This window comes from Kwoniella dejecticola, chromosome 1 (genome assembly GCF_000512565.2).
Source record: "Kwoniella dejecticola CBS 10117 chromosome 1, complete sequence".
In the NCBI taxonomy this organism is placed as follows: Eukaryota; Fungi; Basidiomycota; class Tremellomycetes; order Tremellales; family Cryptococcaceae; genus Kwoniella; species Kwoniella dejecticola.
In genome coordinates this window covers 1,329,717-1,351,365 of record NC_089301.1, presented here as the reverse complement: position 1 = coordinate 1,351,365, position 21,649 = coordinate 1,329,717, and the positions used below count along the sequence as shown (strand labels likewise).

The 21,649-nt window shown below is 47.9% G+C and overlaps 6 protein-coding genes across 6 annotated transcripts; 3 read left to right on the top strand and 3 right to left on the bottom strand.

Annotated features, from left to right (window-relative positions):
* Positions 1-81: 81 nt before the first annotated feature.
* I303_100511 (uncharacterized protein) lies at positions 82-1,605 on the top strand (the record flags this gene model as incomplete). Its single annotated transcript, XM_018403882.2, has 7 exons — positions 82-116; positions 192-271; positions 362-498; positions 620-835; positions 903-982; positions 1,090-1,213; positions 1,324-1,605. 7 exons carry the CDS (start codon positions 82-84, stop codon positions 1,603-1,605), a joined length of 954 nt encoding a protein of 317 aa, XP_018266536.2.
* Positions 1,606-2,245: 640 nt separating this feature from the next.
* Positions 2,246-2,853, bottom strand: I303_100510 (uncharacterized protein; the record flags this gene model as incomplete). The annotated part of the gene is made up of 3 exons (XM_018403881.1): positions 2,246-2,358; positions 2,444-2,719; positions 2,799-2,853. The coding sequence occupies 3 exons, from the start codon at positions 2,851-2,853 to the stop codon at positions 2,246-2,248; spliced, it is 444 nt and encodes a 147-aa protein (XP_018266535.1).
* Positions 2,854-4,815: 1,962 nt separating this feature from the next.
* I303_100509 (uncharacterized protein) lies at positions 4,816-5,909 on the top strand (the record flags this gene model as incomplete). The annotated part of the gene is made up of 4 exons (XM_018403880.1): positions 4,816-4,870; positions 4,976-5,202; positions 5,269-5,410; positions 5,548-5,909. The coding sequence occupies 4 exons, from the start codon at positions 4,816-4,818 to the stop codon at positions 5,907-5,909; spliced, it is 786 nt and encodes a 261-aa protein (XP_018266534.1).
* Positions 5,910-6,603: 694 nt separating this feature from the next.
* On the top strand, positions 6,604-8,695 carry I303_100508 (uncharacterized protein; the record flags this gene model as incomplete). Its single annotated transcript, XM_018403879.1, has 7 exons — positions 6,604-6,651; positions 6,720-6,766; positions 7,000-7,055; positions 7,125-7,387; positions 7,489-7,640; positions 7,757-8,508; positions 8,583-8,695. 7 exons carry the CDS (start codon positions 6,604-6,606, stop codon positions 8,693-8,695), a joined length of 1,431 nt encoding a protein of 476 aa, XP_018266533.1.
* Positions 8,696-8,862: 167 nt separating this feature from the next.
* I303_100507 (uncharacterized protein) lies at positions 8,863-11,499 on the bottom strand (the record flags this gene model as incomplete). The annotated part of the gene is made up of 6 exons (XM_065968133.1): positions 8,863-9,419; positions 9,815-10,089; positions 10,155-10,183; positions 10,285-10,678; positions 10,764-11,416; positions 11,482-11,499. 6 exons carry the CDS (start codon positions 11,497-11,499, stop codon positions 8,863-8,865), a joined length of 1,926 nt encoding a protein of 641 aa, XP_065824205.1.
* An 894-nt stretch (positions 11,500-12,393) lies between these two features.
* I303_100506 (uncharacterized protein) lies at positions 12,394-14,414 on the bottom strand (the record flags this gene model as incomplete). Its single annotated transcript, XM_018403877.1, has 3 exons — positions 12,394-13,653; positions 13,709-14,056; positions 14,154-14,414. 3 exons carry the CDS (start codon positions 14,412-14,414, stop codon positions 12,394-12,396), a joined length of 1,869 nt encoding a protein of 622 aa, XP_018266531.1.
* Between the last annotated feature and the right edge of the window lie 7,235 nt (positions 14,415-21,649).

The window sequence follows — 21,649 nt, the reverse complement described above, 5'->3', positions numbered from 1 at the left end:
GCTACCCACAACAACAACAACAGAGCGATCCAGACATCGTCAATTAGTCACATCGACATAGAAAAGATAAAGATAATCAAAATGAGTACTGTAGCTGCAGACGGAACGAGACTCATGTGAGTGATTGAGCTGTTGATTGTACCGAAGCTGAGTGTGGCGCTTACATCTACTCGTGCGCTCGCGCTTGGCAGTACGGGCTATGTACCGAAATTGGGATTGACCTATGCGGGTATAGTCTGCTACGGGATATTGGCGGTGGCTTTTTGGGCTCGTGAGTGGACTTGATCTGAGCTGATGCGGCCCAAGATGGGCGATGCTTCGTATTGTATGGCTGGCTGACGCTGCTGGTATTGTTATCAAGGTTTCTTCGCTCATGGGAGACAGAAATACATGTTGACCTTATGTATCGGAACCACCACTATGGCTATGGGTTTCGGCGTAAGGATTAAGATGACCAGCCAGCCGGATAGTCTCGGCGTCTATGTCGGTACTACATTGGTGAGTCCTCCCTCCCTCCCCTTCGCTCACGCATCGTGTTCACCTTCATAGCTTCCATCAGATGTTGCCTCAAACATTGTGCTTACTAATGATTCGTCGTCCTTTTTTGCGGGGGTCATAGCTCACCTTGCTCTCACCTTGTGCATTCCTGGCGAACGACTACATCATCTTACCTCGACTCGCGCGATGGCTCGATGCCGAGGAACAACTCTTCATGCCTGCCAGCAGGGTCGTCAAGACCTTCGTGTGGAGCGATGTCGTTACTTTCCTCCTTCAAGCCGCGGGCGGAGGTATGAGCGCTATGCAATCTGAGGGATCTCAGAAAGCCGGTCTTTACGTGAGTCTCGGTGATATCTAAAGGCACTGTCATCAAGTGACTGACTGACTTCTATCGCGGAATATAGATCGCCTTAGTTGGTCTGGTCATTCAATGTGTTTCGTTCATGCTTTTCATCTCCCTTGCGTCCATCTGGGGCTACCGAGTGTAAGTCGAAGACCGATGCTTCCTAATTTTCAACAACGTGCAAGAATCCTCATGACCGAATGACCGAGCTGACTCGTGCGATCGTTCGATCTAACTCTTTTTTCCAGACGAAGAACTTCCAAATGGACAAGCAAACCTACCAATTCTCAGGGGTTTACCGTCACCCTTCGCCGCATGGAAGATTGGCGAATCATCCTGTACGCCGTGCTTTGGACTGGTCTTGGTATCATGGTAAGTCGCCGCTGTCCCCTCTCGCCTACCCTCCCGGTCCTTGCCTGCAGCACGATTCACGATGAGGCCACTTGATGTCGACTGATCCCTGATTGGGTGTTCGAATGCAGATCCGATGCATCTTCAGAGTGATTGAATACGCCGAAGGCTTCGACGGTAACTTACGAACTACCGAATGGGCGTTCTACGTTCTCGACGCATTACCCCTTTTCTTGGCTATCTCAGTATGGGCTTTCGTTTGGCCGCCTACCATACTCAAGGAGCACAATGAATATTTCGGAGCGAACACAAGGATCGATTCCATGGGCTCGGAAAATGCTACCGCTCAATATCCCTTGACTTCCAGAGTATCTCCTGGGTGGACGAACTACGATGGTAAACAACAAGCCTAAATGCTCCCGGCAGCCATGCTGAGGGTAGAATCGGCAGGCATGAATAGGGTCTATAATTCATAGTGAAGCCCGTGAAAGACCGATACCGAAAAGACGTTGCTCAACGATAAAACCTGGATATAGTAGCAGTGCTCAGCATGATTAAAGATTGAATACAGAGGTCAGAGGTGTGAATGCCTGCTTAACGAATTCTAGCCTGAATATACCCTGACCAGTAGATCTCCATAGAATAGATGTGAATAAGTCAATATGCATGTATATATTATCTAGATCCGTCAACGCGTAGGACTGTATACTTGTCCCACGACCTAAATCAATACAAATGGTCAAGACGGTTTTCAGCTGCGTGCTTGATAGGCATGAAGCGATCCTTTCTTCTTTCTATATAAGTCTAATCGATACCAAGAACGATCCTGCGTTATATGGCGTTCCTGAGGCAGTGTACATTTGTAGGCATATTATCTAGGGGTAGCTGGAGTCGAACCTCGATCTGTATATCTGAGCCGCATCGGAAGGTGAGAGCGAGGGGAGGAGGCGTCAAGATCGGCGTGATCAATCGGTCTTTCGTACTCGGAACGGTCTATCATCGTGCACAATCAGCATGGTGGTCCGTTTAAGATTACAGCAGACGATGTTCGGCTCACTGTTGCGGTGAATCGTCGCAGGCCGAGACTATCCTTTCGTACTCAGCCATAGCTGAATCTTCATACGATGTATCCGGCCAAGTTTGGTCGATGCATTGAGCGCATTGAACTAGATCGAGCAAGTCCACAGCATCGTCAGTCGAGAAGCATATACAAATGAGTCCGACAATAGCCATACTACGAGGAGGACTTACGAGTAGCTAGTAAGCCTTCTGAAGAGCACAAGGCCTCCCTTTCAGATTTTGCACCTTCGACTCTCTGAACACCACATATGGCAGAGCACGAGTCGTCCGATGGTGTTTGGCTAGAAGCGGTCGACGAGGATGCTTCAACCTCGGCTTGGAAAGCAGGCGTCATAATGATATCTTCGACTTTCTCGGGGATATCAATATCGACTTCCGATCGCTTATGGATGGCCAATGGGTCTTTGGTGAATAAGATCGGATTCACATTTGGTTCCGCTACCGGAGCTGTATATAAGTCAAATTTATACATCAGCTCGAGCTCAATCTCAGACTGCGTATGTTATAGAAGGACGAAGGAGCTCACCAGAGAATGCCGAGCCGAAAAGACCTAAAGCAAGCAAGAAAGTGGATGTTCGCATTTTGTTTGACTTTTATCGGATCGGTTTGACTGAAGGCTATGTATGGTAAGAGTTATTGATTGGGCTTGGGGTGAAGACGACCAGCAATCAGGCGTAGTATTGTGTATATATGGGTGTGAAGGGGGTTTCGACTGATCGATCAACGATAAGAAGCGGTGGTCTGTTGCTCTAGCGCAGCTATTCAACAAGAATGGGATAAATCGATATTGATATTTGTTCCAAAGTAAACGGACTAGCGCAACTTTGAATTGGATGTGAGAAAGATTGTGAGCGTCAAGTGTTAGACTGGAAGGTCGAGGTTGTGAGAGGAACGAAAGGAACGATGAGTGAGGAACCGCAGATAGAGAAGACAATCGGAAACGAGAGAATAGCAAGATGAAGGAAGTAAGTGAAGGACCTCAGAAGACAAATTGTTGCGATTGAACTTTACTCGTGCATGCCATTCCAACAGAATCCGAGTGACGGGCAAAACGCGTCGGTGTGATACTTCCATTCTATCGATGTTCCTAAATGTCGGAACAAAGGAAAATCAATATGGAAAATCAAGATTTACGAACTAACGCCTTTCGTCCAAAGGTCAATCGGCAAGTGCCTTCTCCTGTGAAGCGCGTTTGACAGGATGGAGAAAATAGAATTATGATATAGCTCAACACATGAGACAGGGAATAACGTGAAGAGAAATGCTTATTCACCCCTGAAAGAGCCGGAGCAATGCCTCCGTGCCCCTTGCCCTCGCTGGAATGGCTGCGTTACTTTTAGCAGGATCTCGAAACTTAATTCAAGGTGTGATTCCGTGACATATCCTTATTCTCGCGTTTTACCCTTACTCTTATAGCCTGGGTGGCAAAACCCGCAAAAGAGCAATTCCTCAAAATCCAATGTTCTCATCGTCAATCTCTGCTGCTCTTTCGGTCGAGATAAGGCTCCGTCGTCCGGCAAGCCAATACTAGTGCGGTATCTGCATTCACGCTAGTTTCAGCCTCAGAATATTCTCGTACGTAAGATAGTCTGATTCCGAGAACATCAGACTAAAAGTAGATGTGATAGCACTGGCTTCTTTCTTGTTGGCCTTCGTTTTGTAGTTGCACAGGAATGGTTCGGCGCGCTCAAGTGCTCGCTGCTCCGAGTGAATGCGGATGATGTTGCGCGAGCCTGATTCGGCAGCCATTTTGGCCGCAAGCCTGCTTATCAGGCTTTCTCAATGATGAGCGGCAGTACAATTATAATACCCCTCATTCTGCACTTTCAGCTGAGACTGACTCTCGTATATCAAGAACCGCTTTGTGGAAAGCTTATGACTAATACCAACGCTGTCACACGCCAACGCAAATACTATGCCCTCTTCTAGGCGAGATGCATCGACACTGTTAATCCAGTCCGCCGATCTCAGGATGATTGGACGTAGCGGCATTCATGACCCAAGTGAGTCAGCGGTCTGCAATCGTACCAAGGGGGTTGATCACTCGCGACTCTATCATGTCGTGACACTTTAAGGGGTAAACTCTTCCGCCTTGTTCCTCACCTCAACGACCAGCATGCAGCAGCTGGATACCTTCGACTTCACCGTCTTGGCAGGAGGATCCCACAGTGAGGCTCAAGGGATCCCTGCATCCACTGACCTCTTTGCCAACAGTCTAAGGTGCTTCAAATGCACAGTGCGCACAGCTTTGACCGTCTGAGATTTGTTTGGTTCCTTTGGCCACCGGTAACAATCGATTACTTCCGGTAAATTACCGCATCTGGTAAATATCATTCATGGTTTTGTCGAATTTCGTCACTCTGTCTCGGCTATGTTCAACCAGACAAACTGAATGAACAAATGGACAAATGCAAGAAACCCTTTCCATTGTTCTCCATCATTTGACAAACCTCAACCAACATCTTCAGCTTCTCAGAACGATCCATCTCATTAACAATCGGATATCATTGGTGCCGAATCCGTTCAATTGCCGCGCAACGACCATGCCAATCTTGCTCAAGAAATTCGTCTTCCTCCTCTCTCTGGGTGTGGTGTCGGGTGAGTCTCCCTTCTTGCGCAGTGCGGCTTGGTCCAAATCAGCTTACTGACATAGCACTGTCTCCTGGTCACATATCCCGTGACGCTCGATTTCATGTCCCACAGTTCTAGCGCAAGACTCGACGTCAGCATCTGATATCTTGACTATCCAAACTTCTCCTCCTGAACCCGTGTCATCAACTTCTTCATTCGCTTCTTCTTCCGCTTCCGCCAGTAATGCGACGAGTATATCCGGAACCACTTCTGCTCCATCATCGACCGCCTCAGTGTCTTCAGCTAGCTTCCCAGGAAATTGTGCAGGAGAGTGCACAGACATCTCCAACGCTTTAGCCGTAAGTCGCCTAATCTGGGTCAAACTGGCATTGTCGTTGTTCTTATGCTGATCCCGAATGATGCAGTCATGTGGAGCAGGAGATGCGTTGAATACAACGTGTCTATGCACACCTCTGGTCGAGGCAAATTACGTGTCGTGTCTGCAATGCGGGCTAAGCTTGACCCCTTCGGACAGTGAACGACAGGTGTACCAAGCTATACTGGATTGTAAGTCGACCCCCAACTACCTTTCACTCCTCGATCAATATATGCCTTCCTCTGCAACAATGTCCACATCATTCACTCAATTTCTGCCTGCGTTGGTCGCATGACTGATCGAATGTCTTTCTCCTTCCCCTGCACAGCCTACATAAATCAATGCGCTTCTGCACCGCTTTCTCCGATATCTCTGCCAAACATGACGATCACTCTCCCCCTTTCCTCAGCGTCTGGGTCCAGTAGCGGCTCTGCCTCGAACTCGGTGTCTACCACTTCGACATCATCATCGGCCTCGACCTCGTCAGGCGTATCGGACACAATCGTCTATCCATCTTCCTCCATATCCCGCGTACCTCTCACCTCGACCATCACTGCTTCAGCATCATCAACCCCTAGTTCCCCCGGAGGTAACTCTGGTTCTTCCCGAAGAATAAGCAACGAGAATGCTATGATGTCCATCGGTCTAGCGGGAGTTGTCGGAGTTGTCTTCGCTGCTGCCGCTATATAGCATTTGACGTTGACGAGTCACCTCGCAATTTGGTGGGGTCGTCAGCTTGTGAAAGGGTCGACAAGCTGCAGAGCTAAGCTATGTGTACTAAAAGGTATAATATAATTCACGGACAAATTGCATCGTCCGTTCATATGGGTCTGACGCATCATCGATAATGCAAAAAGTTTCTTTTTATTTGGTAATGCTGTCAGAATGCATCTTACTGCACCTTTTGGTACTGCCGAATACTCTCATTGAAGAGATCAGCTCATGCCCGAGGACCACAGGATTCCAACCGCCCTCCCGCAATCCCTCAGGGCCGAGGGGAGAACGATCTTCCCCGGGTCGTTCGTCCGTCTACCCATCATCCCATAGTCGGCAAGGACCACATATGTCACGTAACTGTAGGTCCAACGCCGCCCTATGGGCGAGCGGAGTAGATAGCATCAGATGAGCTTGCTCGCGAGGGAGTGTCAGAATGAAAAGGACGATATCCCCATGACATGAGCGTTGAGGGATAATTGGTCTTGCGACTTACGGATCTTGGTTATTGCCGTCCACGTGGCGGCACCCTCCACTTCTAATCCTCTCGAGCAAGTCACCTACTTTGACTCTTCCGTATGACATGTAATGACTCGCATTTTACATGAGATCCTTGCGTGCATACAACCGATAGTTATCCTCTATTGACAAGCACCGTAGTACAGACATCATGTCGGAGGGAACACAGCCTATAGTGGGTATCATAGGAATGGGAGATGTGAGCTCATTCGATACCCTCTCCTGGCTAACAAGGATAACGCTCAATTGTGAATCTCCAACCGATAGATGGGGAGGATGTATGCCAAAAGACTGAAAGCTGGTGGTGTAGAGTCGTGAGTGAGCTCTTATCGCAGGACCTCTATAAGTCCAAAAGGTCCTGATCCCAACGCTGACATACCTTTTCTTTGCCTCATGCCCGCCTCCCGTGATTGACCCACTCGCTCTTTTCATTGCTACACCTCTATGCCTCTTGTCCCCTCCCTTGCCCCCTCTTCTCTGCCTGCCCTCGTCATGCCACCTGTTCGTCGACTTCTCTTCTCACCTCCTCCACTCTTTCTCCAAGCAGTATATACGTCTGCGACAAGCCAGAATCTTATGCCTCCCTGAAACAAGAATTCGAAGGTGAGCAAGTCTTTTCACCTTTAATAGAACACGCGGAGAGGGCACCTGATTAACGATGTAGCTATGAAGGGACCGGTATAATACCTCTGGCGAATGGTCATCAGGTCTCACGTATATCAGACTTCATAATCTACTCTGTCGAAGCAGCGGCCTTACCGCACGTGGTGAAGGAATACGGACCTTCGACGAAGATAGGCGCTGTTGTAGCTGGGCAAACTAGTGTCAAGGCTCCGGAGAAAGATGCGTTCGAGAAGTACCTGCCCCCAGATGTGGGGATCACGAGTGTACATAGTTTACATGGGCCTAGCGTCACGACCGAGGGACAACCTCTGGTAAGCTACCTACTTTCCTCACACCTTCAACCTCAATGTTTCTAATGTCTTGGTCATTTCTCTGACGTCTTATTTGATCGCTCATGACCCCCTGTCTGTAGATCATAATACATCATCGTGGATCCCAATCGAATGTCAAAATGGTAGAAGACATATTCCGGTCTTTCAAGAGTAGATATGTGTATCTGAGCTACGAGGAGCACGATTCGGTGACCGCGAATACTCAAGCTGTCACGCATGCTGCGTTCTTGAGGTGAGCTTTGATGTTCAGTATTATTCTCCTTCATCCTATGTTACTCACCTGTACCGGATACTAACGTACACTTCTACGAGTAAAATGCAAAGCTTACATCTCTCATGCGATTTCAGTATGGGAACAGCCTGGAGAAACTCAGCCTCATACCCATGGGAAACAGCGCGCTACGTGTCCGGAGTCGAGGTTGTCAAAGTCAATATTACCCTTCGCATATACGCTGCTAAGTGGCACGTCTACGCCGGATTGGCCTTACTTAATCCCGACGCCCAGATACAGATTCAACAATACGCAAAATCAGCTACCGAGTTGTTCAAGTTGATGGTGGAGAACAAGAAGCAGGAATTGGAAGATAGAGTCTGGGAAGCACGGGAAAAGGTCTTCGGTTGGAAGAGGGATCAAGAACCAGAACCATCGTCCTCCAGTGATCCTCACACACATTCCAAATCAGCTGCTGGAACCGGAATTGAAACGGGGATCAGAGATCCGATTCTCCTGAGCGAAGATATATTAGATCAGTTTAGTCTGGGGTCAAAACCTCAAGAATCCACGAACTCAACAACAACGACGTCAACCCCGAATTCGCATTTGAGTTTATTAGCCATGGTAGACTGTTGGTCGAAACTTGGTATAAGGCCATACGAGCATCTTGCAGTAGCAGGCACACCGGTATTCATGCTTTGGATAGGAGTTGCCGAGTACCTATTCCGTCAGCCGGCTTTACTGTCCTCGGCCATCCAAGCAGCACTATCAGACAGGATACATCGTCCGGACGATATTGAGTTCGTAGTGGCTGCCCGGGGATGGTCGGAGTGCGTCAGTTTCGGGAATTTCGATTTGTACAAACGGCGGTTTGAGGAGACTTCGAGTGAGTGGAGCACTCCGTTTCTCAGTCAAATCGCTTTGGATGTACTCAGATAGCTGACTCGTTCTGTCGATCAGACTTCTTCTCGCCGCGATTTGAAGAAGCGACCAAACTCGGAGGAAGGATGATTAAGGCGATTCAGGATTTACAGGCAGGCAAGCGGACTGCAGGACAACCAAATATACAGTGATGCAATTGGAAGGTATTGAATCATTTTGTATCGATCAAAGTGGATACATGTCCTTCATTCACCTTGGCTAATTTGAAGCATTGACGTGTTGAACACCTGATGTATAGACAAGCCATACATGCCGATGTCAATAATTACGAATTCTGATGCTCATCTAGACTAGCACATTACAAATTGGGCGGTTCCATTGTTAATGTCATGGGATCGACCAACAAAGAATTCCAATCCCAACTCGACCAATCGAGGGTGGCCCAATCGAAATTATTCGCCATATCAGTCTGCGCTCCGATATCCGAGCCGAACGTCGATGAAACTGGATCGCCCAATGGACCTAATTGGACATTGGTATGATCCACGATCAAGCCTGCTGAACCTCCCAAAGATCTCAAGATCTTCTCGGCTTGTCGTAGTCTTCCGTATTCGCCAGAATGAACGTCGGGATGCGACCTTTTAGTGTAGACTATAGCTCTTCTGACGCAGACAAGTGCTGTACAGATACACAGCACGATGTACGAAGGCAGGGATGAAGTGTTCGAACTCTCTGAGTATGACGGCGACAACAAGTCCAACAATGCCGTCGAGACGTTCAGGTAGTTCTGTCCGATAGCTGTTAAGCCAGGGGACCGAATCGACGGATCAAGGGGGGACGGTATCTTCTGGACGATCACTGCTAACCGTATGACCAATGCGAATTCCACGCATTTAGAATCACGTGAGAGGAGACCTGTTCGAGACAAACGCAGACACGGTAGAATCAGCGACCATCGTCGTAGGTAAGCATTGCAGCAGATAGAAGTGGAAGGAGCAGGAGGCGAAAGGGGAGGGGGAATGGATGGAAGGACAAAGAATGGAAGGAGGGGTGAAGGTGAGAGAGAAAGGAAGGGTGAAGGGTGAGGGTGAAGGTGAGAGGGTGGAGAGGGTGAGAGGGTGAGAGGGTGAGAGGGTGAGAGGAGGGTGAGGGTGAGAGGGTGAGAGAGGAGGGTGAGAGGGTGAGAGGGTGAGAAGAGGGTGGAGGGTGAGGGTGGAGAGGGTGAGAGGGTGGAGGGTGGAGGAGGGATGGCCAGTGGGGAAGAAAGAGGAGGAAGAGAATGGGAAAGGAGGAAGGAAGGGGAATGAGACGAAGGTGGATCGCAGATTGGGCAGAAGAAGAAGAAAATGGAAGCAAGAAGGACAACTGGTTGATATCCTCGTAGCAACCGAGGAATTTTTCAGGGATCCAATCGACCTCGATCTCGTTCAAGTGCGAGATATGATCCGTTACCATGTTAACGAGCTCGTCCTCCCCTTTCAGGTGTGTGATGGTCTGTCGGACCGTTTCGGACGGGTGATCGATTGGCAATAGAGAAGCGGGAGACTTAATGGGTAGATTACATCGAGTGGAGATGATATGTAGGCTATTTAAACCGATCAACTACTTTTCCTCTTTTCCGAGGCATGATGAAATATGAGGTTGACATACATATTATATCGATTGATAATGGCTGTCCACTACGAGCGAGAATGTCAAGCAGTCAGTATAGAGTGTTATACGCTATGACTTATCCTCTGTCAGGCCTTATCGGATGGTGGGCGATTCGGAAGTCACTCACTAATAAGACTAGATCGAGGGTTTTATCGGACCAAGGCTCCTTCAATCCCTCTACATCCTTGAGAGCCATCTGTACAGTCTGACTGATCCCTATGTCGTTGCCCAGATTATACGCCAGGCTGATCATGCGCAACGCCGACGGCTGAGATCGTGGTGATAAGGAAGGTTTGATGGGCGATAAGGACAAGATGAAGAGACCAAAAACACTTTCTTTACTGACTGATCCACTAAGGAAAGCCATCAAGGATTGTTCGATCAGCCGGGCCAGGTGTTCTGCAGGGAGCAAGTCGAGGTGATATAGCATAGCGAGGTTGATGAAGCTTTGCTGAGGCGTAGGGGTTGATGTCTTCAAGAATAGGGAGAGAGGGTATAATTGCGAGAAACGATGTTTGAACCTGTCCGCAGGTGTACCAAAGCAGAACAAGGCAATGATCAGCTCACATGCAAAGGCAAGGATGTCCCTAATGACGGCATACTTACAGTTGGAACCCCATCTCCAGCTGTTCCCTATTTAGTAGCCCCACCTCGACTACATCCGGCAACGAGTTGGGGTCCGTCGCTCCGAACAAGTTCTCGTCAAAAATAGGCGAATGCATATGCCAAGATTGCATCAAAAGCGGATGTGCCGTCGCTGCGAAATGTTTCGAGAAAGCTGGCGTTGACCCTTCGCCACCGCCAGCGAGAGCTGTCGAGCATGTATGACATTGTTCGGGTGATCGCTGTTGTGGTGCAGTTGCAGCTTGTCTGTCCTGCTGTTGCTGCACTTGTTGTACTTGTTGTTGGTGTAGCTGTTCTTCCAAGTGAAGAACTTTCATTTCCAATTCTCTATATTTCCTCTCTTGCCTATTGACTTTATCCGAAAGTAACGAGATCTCCTCTTCGTCTATACCTCTCGAGCTGGATTCTCCTCTACCCGATCCCGGGCCATAACGCCCATCAGGATGACCATTGGTATACTCTGGACCCGGCCCGCTCAGCCCAGCTAGAGAGCATTCCTTGCCCTTTCTCCTACACAGAAAGCAGCCAGAAGGTTGCACATCCTCGCACCGAGTCTTAGCAGCTACGCAGTATTGACATGCTCGGAAGACTCTCGTACGTTTAGCTGGTCGGGCATTATTGTCGTCTGCAGGCGGCTGTAATTGACGGATCCCACTCAGTCAGTGTCCATCGACTATGAATACCAGACATTGGAGCTCACTGTAGTATCTCTAGGCATCTTATTTATTCTTTAGCTCTCTCCTGCGCACATGCAATCACAAGGATGAGAAGACAGCTAAGTAGCTATGTAATGACAAAAAGAAGAACTATCGGGCAAGAAGAGAAGCGGTGCTCAGTTCTGGATCTCATTTGGCGTTCGGATTTTCCGACGCGCCGAACAATAACAATGGATTACTTGACAGGATACACTTTATTCATCTCCTCATTTCTACATGACACAACACAAGTTTGTCGATTGTATAACCTCTCTCTTTATCTGGCGCTTCCTCATCTTATCGTTGCCTTTCACTAGAGCCCAGACTTAGGGACTATGAAGGGCTTGTATCGGTCATGAGCATAGATTGTAAAATGCCAATGCTAATTGAACTTATGTAACATGATGAGATATATATTTATATAACAAGAAATAACAGAATATGTAAAAGAAGCGAGATTGTTTCATTGCGATTATGATGATGATGATGATGATGTTGATGTTTGCGATGGTTCGGGTTTATTATTGCTGTTGATGTCTGCCTTCGGTCTAAGCTACACAGAATCGGGTTTATGCGTTGACAGATTCGGTGCGGGGTAGTTTCGTTCGATGTTGATATCTTAGACTGAAGATCTGGTTGATCGTTGATGAAATTGAAGTTGAAGAGTACACACAGTGTTGTTATCGGATCAAAGGTCTGATAGAGTGAAGACCCGAAGCGAACGAAATTGTAATTTGTGAGAACCAAAAAAGCCGAAATGAAGAAAGCAAGTGACATCCTCTGAGTGCAGTATATTCTTCCTCCTAAACCTCAGACATCCTAGATTACCCTGTCCGAAGGTGTATCACACATCTTCTGCTCTTTCCCGACGGCATGGAATGTCCACATTTCTTACTGCACAGAGTGATTGATTTTGCTTAGACGATAGCGCCGGTATTCGGTCGTGTCCATTCGTCATGGCCGGGATGTATCGGTTGAATGTAGTTCTGAGATGATCCGTTCTGCACATTGGAGCCATCGTTCCACATTGTTTGACTGGCTTCCGTTTCATTGGGTTGATTGTGCCAGGGCCCAGCAGGACTCATACCCTGGTGTAAGGGAGACGTTATCTGACCATTTAAGCCCGCGGTAGCTGTGTTGATTCTGCTACCTGCACTGCCCGTCGACCCGGAACCCGCAGAAGAAGGTGGGTTAGCGAGATCGACCCTGGGCAAAAGACGAGATGTGGATCCCAAGCCGGCCGAACCAGCAGAGGGAAGACTTCCCACTTGTGGTGGAGGTGGTGGGACAGACTGCCAAGCGGTATATCCGTGAGGCGGAGCGGTAGCGAATGTTGCGGCTGTGGGGGAGGTGATCGGGGAATGCACATTGTGATGAGAGTACGTTATATGACCGGCATCTGGGTGACCGAAGGATGCGAAAGTTGAAGGTGCAGTGGAGGGAGCTTGGTATACGTATGGATTGGGTTTGACGTCGTATCCAGCGCTGTTGGGAGGAGAGTAAAGGTTCTCGGGTGGCATTGGTTGGGATTGTCTCCTATGATGTAAAGACGGCTGGTAATGCAGACCGCCTGATAATCTCGGCGAAGTAGCTAAACCGCCATACGGGTCGTATCTTCGGCTTGAGCTGCCCGGTCGGATCGCGCCAGTAGTGGAATTCGAATGTATCGAGCTGCTAGAGCTTTGTCGTGCAATTGTTGGAGCATACTGCATGTTTCCGAGTCCTGGAGAATCGTGATATTGTGAGCCATAGCTGCTAGGGCCACCCATGTAGCCTGCTTGAGGATGAGGAGCGATAGGAATCTGCATGGGTACTGTCACCGAGCGATTTCGAGGCGAACCGACTCGAGGCGCCTGGGAGGTCATTTGGTATGCTCCGTCATAATAGTCCCCTCCAGACGTTGAAGGCGGAAAGGACTGAAAGGAATATTGACTCGAAGGGGATGTAGGCGACTGCGGTTCCTCAGCCTCTCCTCTATACCTGTTGACACCATCCGCACCTCTCTCAATCATAGGTGGGAATCGAAAGTTTGATTTGTTTAAGTATTCTTGACTGATTTCAAGCGAAGCAAGTTCAGGAATAGTGGATGGGGCTCGCAATTTGCCCGTGAGCACATCGTCGAGGGAATAGTATGACACCATATGTTGGTTGAATCCGTTCACGGAAACCGACATAGTCTAAGGAATGGGTGTTAGAGGCACTCCATCCACTAGCTGACAGAGGCCGACTCACCTTCTTAACCAGGCCGCCGTCTTTGAATTTATAGCTATTCGTCAAACTCCCAACTAATTGTCGCTCTCTATGCCTGTCCATAGCTCCTCCACCTTCACTAGCACTTCTAGCTCTGTTCAAAGCGCCCGCGCCAAGCAAGCTATCTGTAGCGGTGTTCATCACACTGGGAATGATTGGTCCAGTTGCACCGGAGGCCTCGGGCATGGTAGGAGACTCAAAACCGGGCATGCTCAAGACGGGATTGCCTCTGCCGAGGGGAGTGCTGGAACTAGGTGATGTTTCGGGTGGGGAGGTGGATGATGGTTGATTTGGGGCATCGGAGGATCGCTTATCTGTCTCTCGGTAAACCTGAAGGAAGCCAAAGGGGATCGTCAATCACCATTCCTGTTTAGGTATCTTTGATTTCACTGGCTAACAAGGGAAGGGATCTGCAAGGATGACTTACTAGGAAGTTGCCCAATATCCGACTGGGACTCCAGACTAATCCGTCCGTCCATCGTTTGATCCCACTTTCATGTTCATCGAAAACGAAAACCGCTCCAGATTGAACCATTCCTCGCTCCCGCTCAATCAATCTTCTGGTCACACGAGGTATCATACCCCTTCGAGCAGCTTCGAACACGAGCAAAGCATCGAACGTTGTTTCGATATAGCCTCTGAAAGGAGGATCGAGACTGGTAGGCGGAGGTGAGGCAGGGGCCGCCATGGTGTCGGAACGAAAGGAGGAGGTGTTGTCCTTGGTGAACCTTCCAAAAGCGATAATAGCTATGTACACCTAGGTCGAAGAACGCGCGGTTCGTGGTACTGCGACCGTGATGAGGTGAAGGGGTATACCGTGTATGATCGAAGCGTTAAGGGTAGTATACACAAACAACCGGTCCTCAGGAAGGGGAAATCACCGAGATTGTGTCGATTGCCATTAAGATTGGAATGATTCCCAAAGTCGGGTACGGTTTCGGAAGCAGATTGATTTGTGCGTGCGTGTATCAATCAAGTCGATGCGTGCGATTGGAATTGTAAGATTCGGTAGACTTGAAGTCAGCGTATATGTCCTCGAACGAGTAATAGGTGTTTTGGAAACAAGTGTGAGGGAACCAGGATATGATCGAAGAGTATATAAGTAAATAGATAGGAAAAATCAATCAAAAGGTTTGATGACGATCAAAGAATTCTCAAGATCAAAGATCAAGCAAAAAGATTAAACTTTTCCGACTACACACTTAAAATAAACGAAAATATGCGTAGCGGATAAATGGAGTACACACTCTTTTCTCTCTCGAGATCTTGAAAAAAGGATCAACAAGATTGAGGCCCATTGGGTCTCTACGACGAACAGAAAAGACCGATGAATGAGATCTGCTGGAGGTCAGACAAGCGATGGGGGATGTGGCTTTCAACGCTTCGGTGGGATCGTGAAGACGTGGTTCCACATTTGACGATCCTACCGGACAAAAGGCCACGGAAAACGGATTATCTCGTATGTAATGAATGCTCTTAACTGCGAGAAGTTCAGCGCGTTCCGCCTATACCCGGCCAAGAATGTCCTCCACGATGAGTCGTGAAAGCCGAGTGTCAATCGGTAGAGCAAACCAAAGCTGCTTGGCGATGTTGACCGAGAAGGTGGGAATATATGAGGTAATACGCGGTGTGGATGGATTGGAAGTAGGGTGTCCGGGATCTGCGGCTGACGACCAGGAATCCGAACAGTGTGAGGGCGCGGGTGAGACCAAAGCTGGTACAGATCTGAGAAGAGGCGGCGGATGTTGTATTGACAAACGATTGTGTACCGATGGGGGGTTATGATAATGATGTACGGTGATAAAATGGATAAACTGTCAAATTGAAGAGATATGACCAGACGTTTACGTTAAAAGTGACGGCAGAAAGCGATTTCAGTCTAAGGGTTTTCGGAGTTAAGCAACATATAAGATTTTGGGTTTTCTTTCCCAAAACAGGTTTAGCGCTGTCAATCCCTTCATAGCGCTCTTCCCCCTGAAAAAATGATGAATCAGTTGAAGCGAAGCGACGGATTAATACCATGTATTACGGTAAAAGGAACCGAAGGAATAACGAAAAAATAAAACAAGACTGGGATAATTAAGCAGGGAAAAGGCAAGGAAAGCAGTTCCAGTGACTAAAACGGGAAAAATCGCCACTCAGTCATGCAGAGGGTGAAGGGTCCAGATCTCCGAAGATTTATCGTCTTCAAAGCCAAGACGGCAAACAGAAAAAAGAGCAAGTTACCGATAAAGCGGGCGGAAAAAACTGCGAACTCGATTGGAAGGGAAAGTAGTAAGATGACTGTGCCGAGCCACACTTTACTCACCCTAGTATGTCGGTATTTCTAAATATTTGCTATACGTCCGAGAAAGTCCGTATACTACAGTCTTGCAAAGCGAAACGGAATCGATCGCTTATCGAAGCGCGCAGCACCAATTTTCTTGTGTGCTGGAAAAATAAAATTTGTGGTTTGAGAAAAGAGGTTTGATCTGCGAGATCGACGGGATTTCTGCTGTGACGAATGATCGCCTGTTGGTTTGATCGATAGTGCGTTCCGGAAAACAAGGAACTTGACCTATTTTATATTTGGTAAGGCGATCAGATCATATGTCACAGTTAAATTCCAATAAGAAAATTTTCTTTTTCCGCATTTTGTCTAGACTCGACACTTTGAGCCGAATCCGAAAGCATTTTGTACGGAGGAGAACAACACGACGAAAGGTTTTTCCTCGTACCTAATTTATCGGAAATGAAAAAAATGGGAAGGACAAAGAACTCACAAGCTTAAAAGTTTTCTAGACTTCGGGACGATCTCTTCGGTGCACTAAAATTCTTCGTCCCACACCAGATTATGCCTATCAGGTACCGCCCGTATCAATACACAGTGATCGGGTTCCAATGACTTCGTTTTCTCCTCCTCGACAAATCCGAAAATGGGGTACCGTTACGATGATCTCGCTTGATAATTGTGAACGACGCCGGATAGGGATTTTTGGGTCGGTGAAATGATGCTGATGCGATGGCAATGCCGTGATTATCACTGTCTGCCTCGACAATTAGGGAATTGGGGACAGCGGGATAGATGCGGTCAAGGCTATAATCGCAAGTCGGAGAGATGACGTGACGAGCTATGACTGCGAAAGACGTTCATTAGCCATGTGTGCCATACGATCAAGCGAGAAGCACTCGAACGCGGGAAGGGCGAAAACGGTAGAGCATCGATTAATGTAGCGTCTGACCTCCATATGGTCAAGAACAGCACGAACGGGTACGTGATACGTCGACGCCAACAAGAAGATGGAGACGTAGGCTCGGCGGTCTCAATACTGACCGCTCAGGACCGACCCAACCTTTAGCTCCGTATCAAAGAAGTGGAAGATCGCGAAGGAATGTTAGAAGAACAAGTTATATGGCAAACAAGTCTGTAATGAGGGTATACGACTTCGACGAGGTAAATGATAAACAACAGAAAATGGATATTTTTCATGGTTTTGATGGGTTTGATGGTGTTTGATGTTTGTGATGGAAGAAGTTAAGGGTAACGATGAGATGTTGTCAAGGCAGTCATTCGCCAATGCGCATATACGGTACTACGCACTGATCACTGAGGGCACTACCAGTTACCGATTGATGGTGATCATACTCAAAAAAGGAACCGCACAGACACACACAGGAATGCGCTAACATCGCTGACCAGCGCGAGAAGGCATGCCAAATGACAGAGGGAGGACAAGGAAGCATAACAGCAAGGTCCAAAGCAGATGAATTACAAGGAGGAAAACACAACAGTTGGGTAACTTGCGGTGAAAGCATAAAACTCCAATCACTCCGGCCGTCACCTTCACCAGCCAAACGGGCGGGGAACCCCCCCAAAGGTGAGCAAAAGGGATAGTCGTAAATTGATCCGAGTCCCATCAAAGCGGGGATTCAAACTGAATCAATCACCATCAAAAGATGAAAAGGGTCCGAGGACGATCAATGTGCTAGCTCCGGGAAGGTGACACATAGCGAGGAAAAATCAGGTGTGTCTCTCGGTCATGACCACCGTGCACGAGACTGACAAACCGAGCAAAAAGAGACTAGGCTAGCAGAAATTGATGCTCACTCACTCTGTTTCAGCCAGAATTGATCGATGTACAAAAGTATATGCAGCGATGTACACGACTGAGGAGGAGACAGGCCATTAGCTTGGCACGGAACGGAACATGAGGGTCAGTTGCTAACTCACCTTCTTCACCCTGCGCTAGTGAAGGGAGGAAGAGACACGGATGCGGATATTCGCTTGCGGTCTGGCCTCGATTATCGACTATGAACAACTAGTACACAAATTTCAGTTCACGGCGTAGGCATTTACAGATGGGGAAGCTCGGTGGGATCTGATGGACAAATGTAGTCAAGAACAAGGTTCTAACAGATAACTTGGTTTGTGTTCAGTATGAGAGCAAGAGACGATCAAAGTGAGTGGGGATAATAACGATAAAGCAAGGGAGCAAGGGAAAGAAGCGGGTACCCTTTCATTAACCATCTCGAACAACCAGACAAAGCGGATTTTGACATCACGGACCGGACGTCTCAAAGAATATTTTTTCGGTAGAAGGCAGCTCCTTTCATCATACCCCTTTCTTCTGGAAGGCGCCCAAAAGGTCAATGATATAATGAAAGATCCGTAGAGATGAACAGCGTGGGGGGATGGAAAGGGAAGGCCGTCATGCAGACGCAACCGAGGTGTATCTCGGTCAGGCCTTTCACAGACTAGGGAGGTGGCGAAGAAGAAGAAGAAGAAAGGAATGACGATGAAGGATCCGAGGGTCGATGAGGTCAGTACGGATCCGTAGGGCGGAAAGGTATGTCACGATGACCTCTAGTCATCTGGAAGATGAAGCGAAGGCATCAAAGGGGGCAACGATCCGGAAGGCGGAAAGGTATGTCATGAAGTTATTCAGTAAGATGGAAGATGACGTGAATGGATCAAAGGAGGGCAACATTCTCGAGAGCGAAGCTCGGACGAAGAAGAAACGCTCAACGGTCTAAAGCGTCAAGAGGGGGAGGCATGTAAGGTAGCAAGTAGGGCAAACTGATTGAGCGGCGAGGGATGGTACTGTAGAGTAGAAGGATGATCGGAATGGGAGATGACTCACCTCTTGATGACAGAGTCTGCAAACAGTTTAGTCTAAAGTTATGTCGGGATTCACCAAGAGACAATGTATGAATGCGAATTGTCTGTCGAGCTTGTTCTTGAGGTTTGAAGTTTGAGCCTTGAGTATATATGTCGATAGTTTAGCTTGTCTATTATCGTGCTTCGCCGTTCGCTTTACACAGCTATAGACAGTGAACTGTGGGTGGGAGGTTGTAGGTTGGAGGTTGTGGTTTGTGAAAGAGGATGAAAAAGATTGACACTAGAATAGGTGATATATCTCGTAAGATAGTACCGTTTAATATGTCTATATTGATTACAGTGTGGTGGTGTTATAACTTTCGTACTGAATGGTAGTGACTTTTTCGAGAGGTATAGAAAAATTCTCTCGTAAGCCCGGATCGACGATACAGAAAGGTTGACTTTTTTTCCAGGAGTACGTACATATTCAGATGACGAAGATCCAGTTTCGACGTACGTGCGTGCGTAATGGGTGATAGGAGATTCCCCGTATGTGGCGAGACACTGAGATCTGACAAGCTGTGCTCGATGTCTCTTGAAGTGGGACTTTGTGCGGCGTATTTACACAGTCGTGGGTGCTGTGTTTGGGATAGAATATAAGGTAGATGACGCTTGATCGGCACAACTTCGCTGGAATGAAAGTTGTAGACTACCGGTTACAAGATGATTCCCGGACCCTAACGTCAGGCTGCGATGCTACGATCTGTGCCGTGTATATCAATATGTTGTCAGCATCGACTTGTCAGGACATCAGGACAATCAATTTCCGATCACGAGACAATCAATCGAGGGTTGATGAGACACATGCGACCTCAGAACAGAATCAATCGTGAGGATGACCCTCATAGAAGAATGCAGAAACCATCCGGCGTCAGAGGTAAATCCCGTCTGAGGAGTGATTCGTAACGTCCTAGAATGGCAAGGGTGTTCGCTATTCCCCTCCTTCTCCCGGCCCGGGCCTCACAGGGTCCTCGACTAACTGCTACAATCCCCTTGAGAATGATAGGCCAACGACGAGTGAGCCCAAAGACGGATTGACGTAACAATAATGACGAACGCACAAACAAAGTTCGCTGGAATCTCCGTTGGAGCCGTATCAGAAAAGCGACATCATATGAAATGGGAGAACTACCTTCGCTCTGAGATAAAGACACAGTTCGTTCCACATGCAAATGATTGGAAACTTCTGAAAAAAAGGCGGAAGATCACATGCTTCGAGCAGGATAGTCACGTAAGGAGATACCTTTGACCCACTGCGCAAGGACAGAAGACAGGACCGAGACAACGAGGAGAAGGGTTGAATAGCAAACGAAGAATGAGTTGATCTCATGACCAAGAGGAAATTTCGTTATCAGAAAGGAAAAGACCCTGAAAAAGTTTCTCATCTCAGGGAGAGTCGAGAGCACATGCCCAACATACGTACTCCTTGACCCATATCATCTCCGCACTACCCAAATCCTCGTCTCCGTTTCTCATCGCGCAATCAGAAATGAGAATCGAGAATGTTGAACATGATCGGATCATGAACGAGAGACGAGAACACGGATAGATCGCAGGGGACGGGGAGTACCCAAGAGTGGGGCGTGGGGTCATCAAGCCAAAAAAGCCACGTGTGAAAGAGGAAGGAGAACCGGTTAAGCGCACAGCCAAGATGAGACCTCGCCGTACCTGAATTTTCCCCCTAAAACGCCTGTCTTGACGATCGGAACCTTTTCACACCGTGGGCCAAGTCTGTGCGATTGATTTCCCACGCTAACTTGCAAGTCGAAAGTCGGGGAACCACAACAGGAACGAATTAATGCCGCAGTTAGAGTTATTTGGTAGGCGTGTCTTGTGTGACGTTGTGGAGAGAGATAGCTTTTACTCGTCGCAAGATGGTCAACGCATGTCTCGGTTTGGTAGAGTCGTTGGGGATCGAATGTCCGATGTAGTCGTGCTTGTGATCCAGCGATTCAGAGATGACTTGCGAATTTCTAGCGATGAGATCTTGACGAGATCTCGAGGATTGTGACAGCGTTCGAAGTTGGCTTGAACGCGATCTGATCTAGACCAGAGTGGGTCGAATTGGGGTTTCGGAAGTTGGGTTGTTATGGCTTGGGTCGTCGATTTTACTGTTGCTTTGGTAGATAGATAGATAGCAAGACAAGTCAAACAAAGTTCACAGCAAGGAGAGAAATGAGGTGTCGGAAGGAGCTATAGATAAGTTAAGTCTGTTTTAACTGCTTATTTGTAGTTATACTACTGACACTACTTGAACACGACGAAATCTAAAATGGTTAAACTGGGATGACGACTATCTTCGAAGTGGACGATCATCGAGCTTGAGCAAGAGGTGTAGCTGGTCTTTATCTAAGAATCTGAACGTGACATTACGGGACTCTAATACCATATGCAACCCATCATGTCATGTCATGTCATGTCATGTCATTACGATCCACTATCTCTTCTCTCGGTCTTGCCCTGCCCTGCGATGATCTGACGTTACAGAGGCAAATACTAAAGCAAAAGGGGATTCCACCTTGCCTGAGGCAAAGCTAGAAGAGCCTTTAGGGATCGACCGCAACATGAGATTGCATACTCCCATCGGCTGAGTTCCGGAAACTAAATAGTCCGGTCATGCAAAACACTTTCCGAACCGCTGGATAGTCCCACCGCAGACCGCAGGAGTGATCTAGCCTCTAGGGCTACTCCAACGATTTATTTAACAGACGAAATCGAGATAGCGCATGTTCCTGAATCCTGGCTTCTTAGAAAATCATCCTGACCTCCAACAGAACAACACGGGT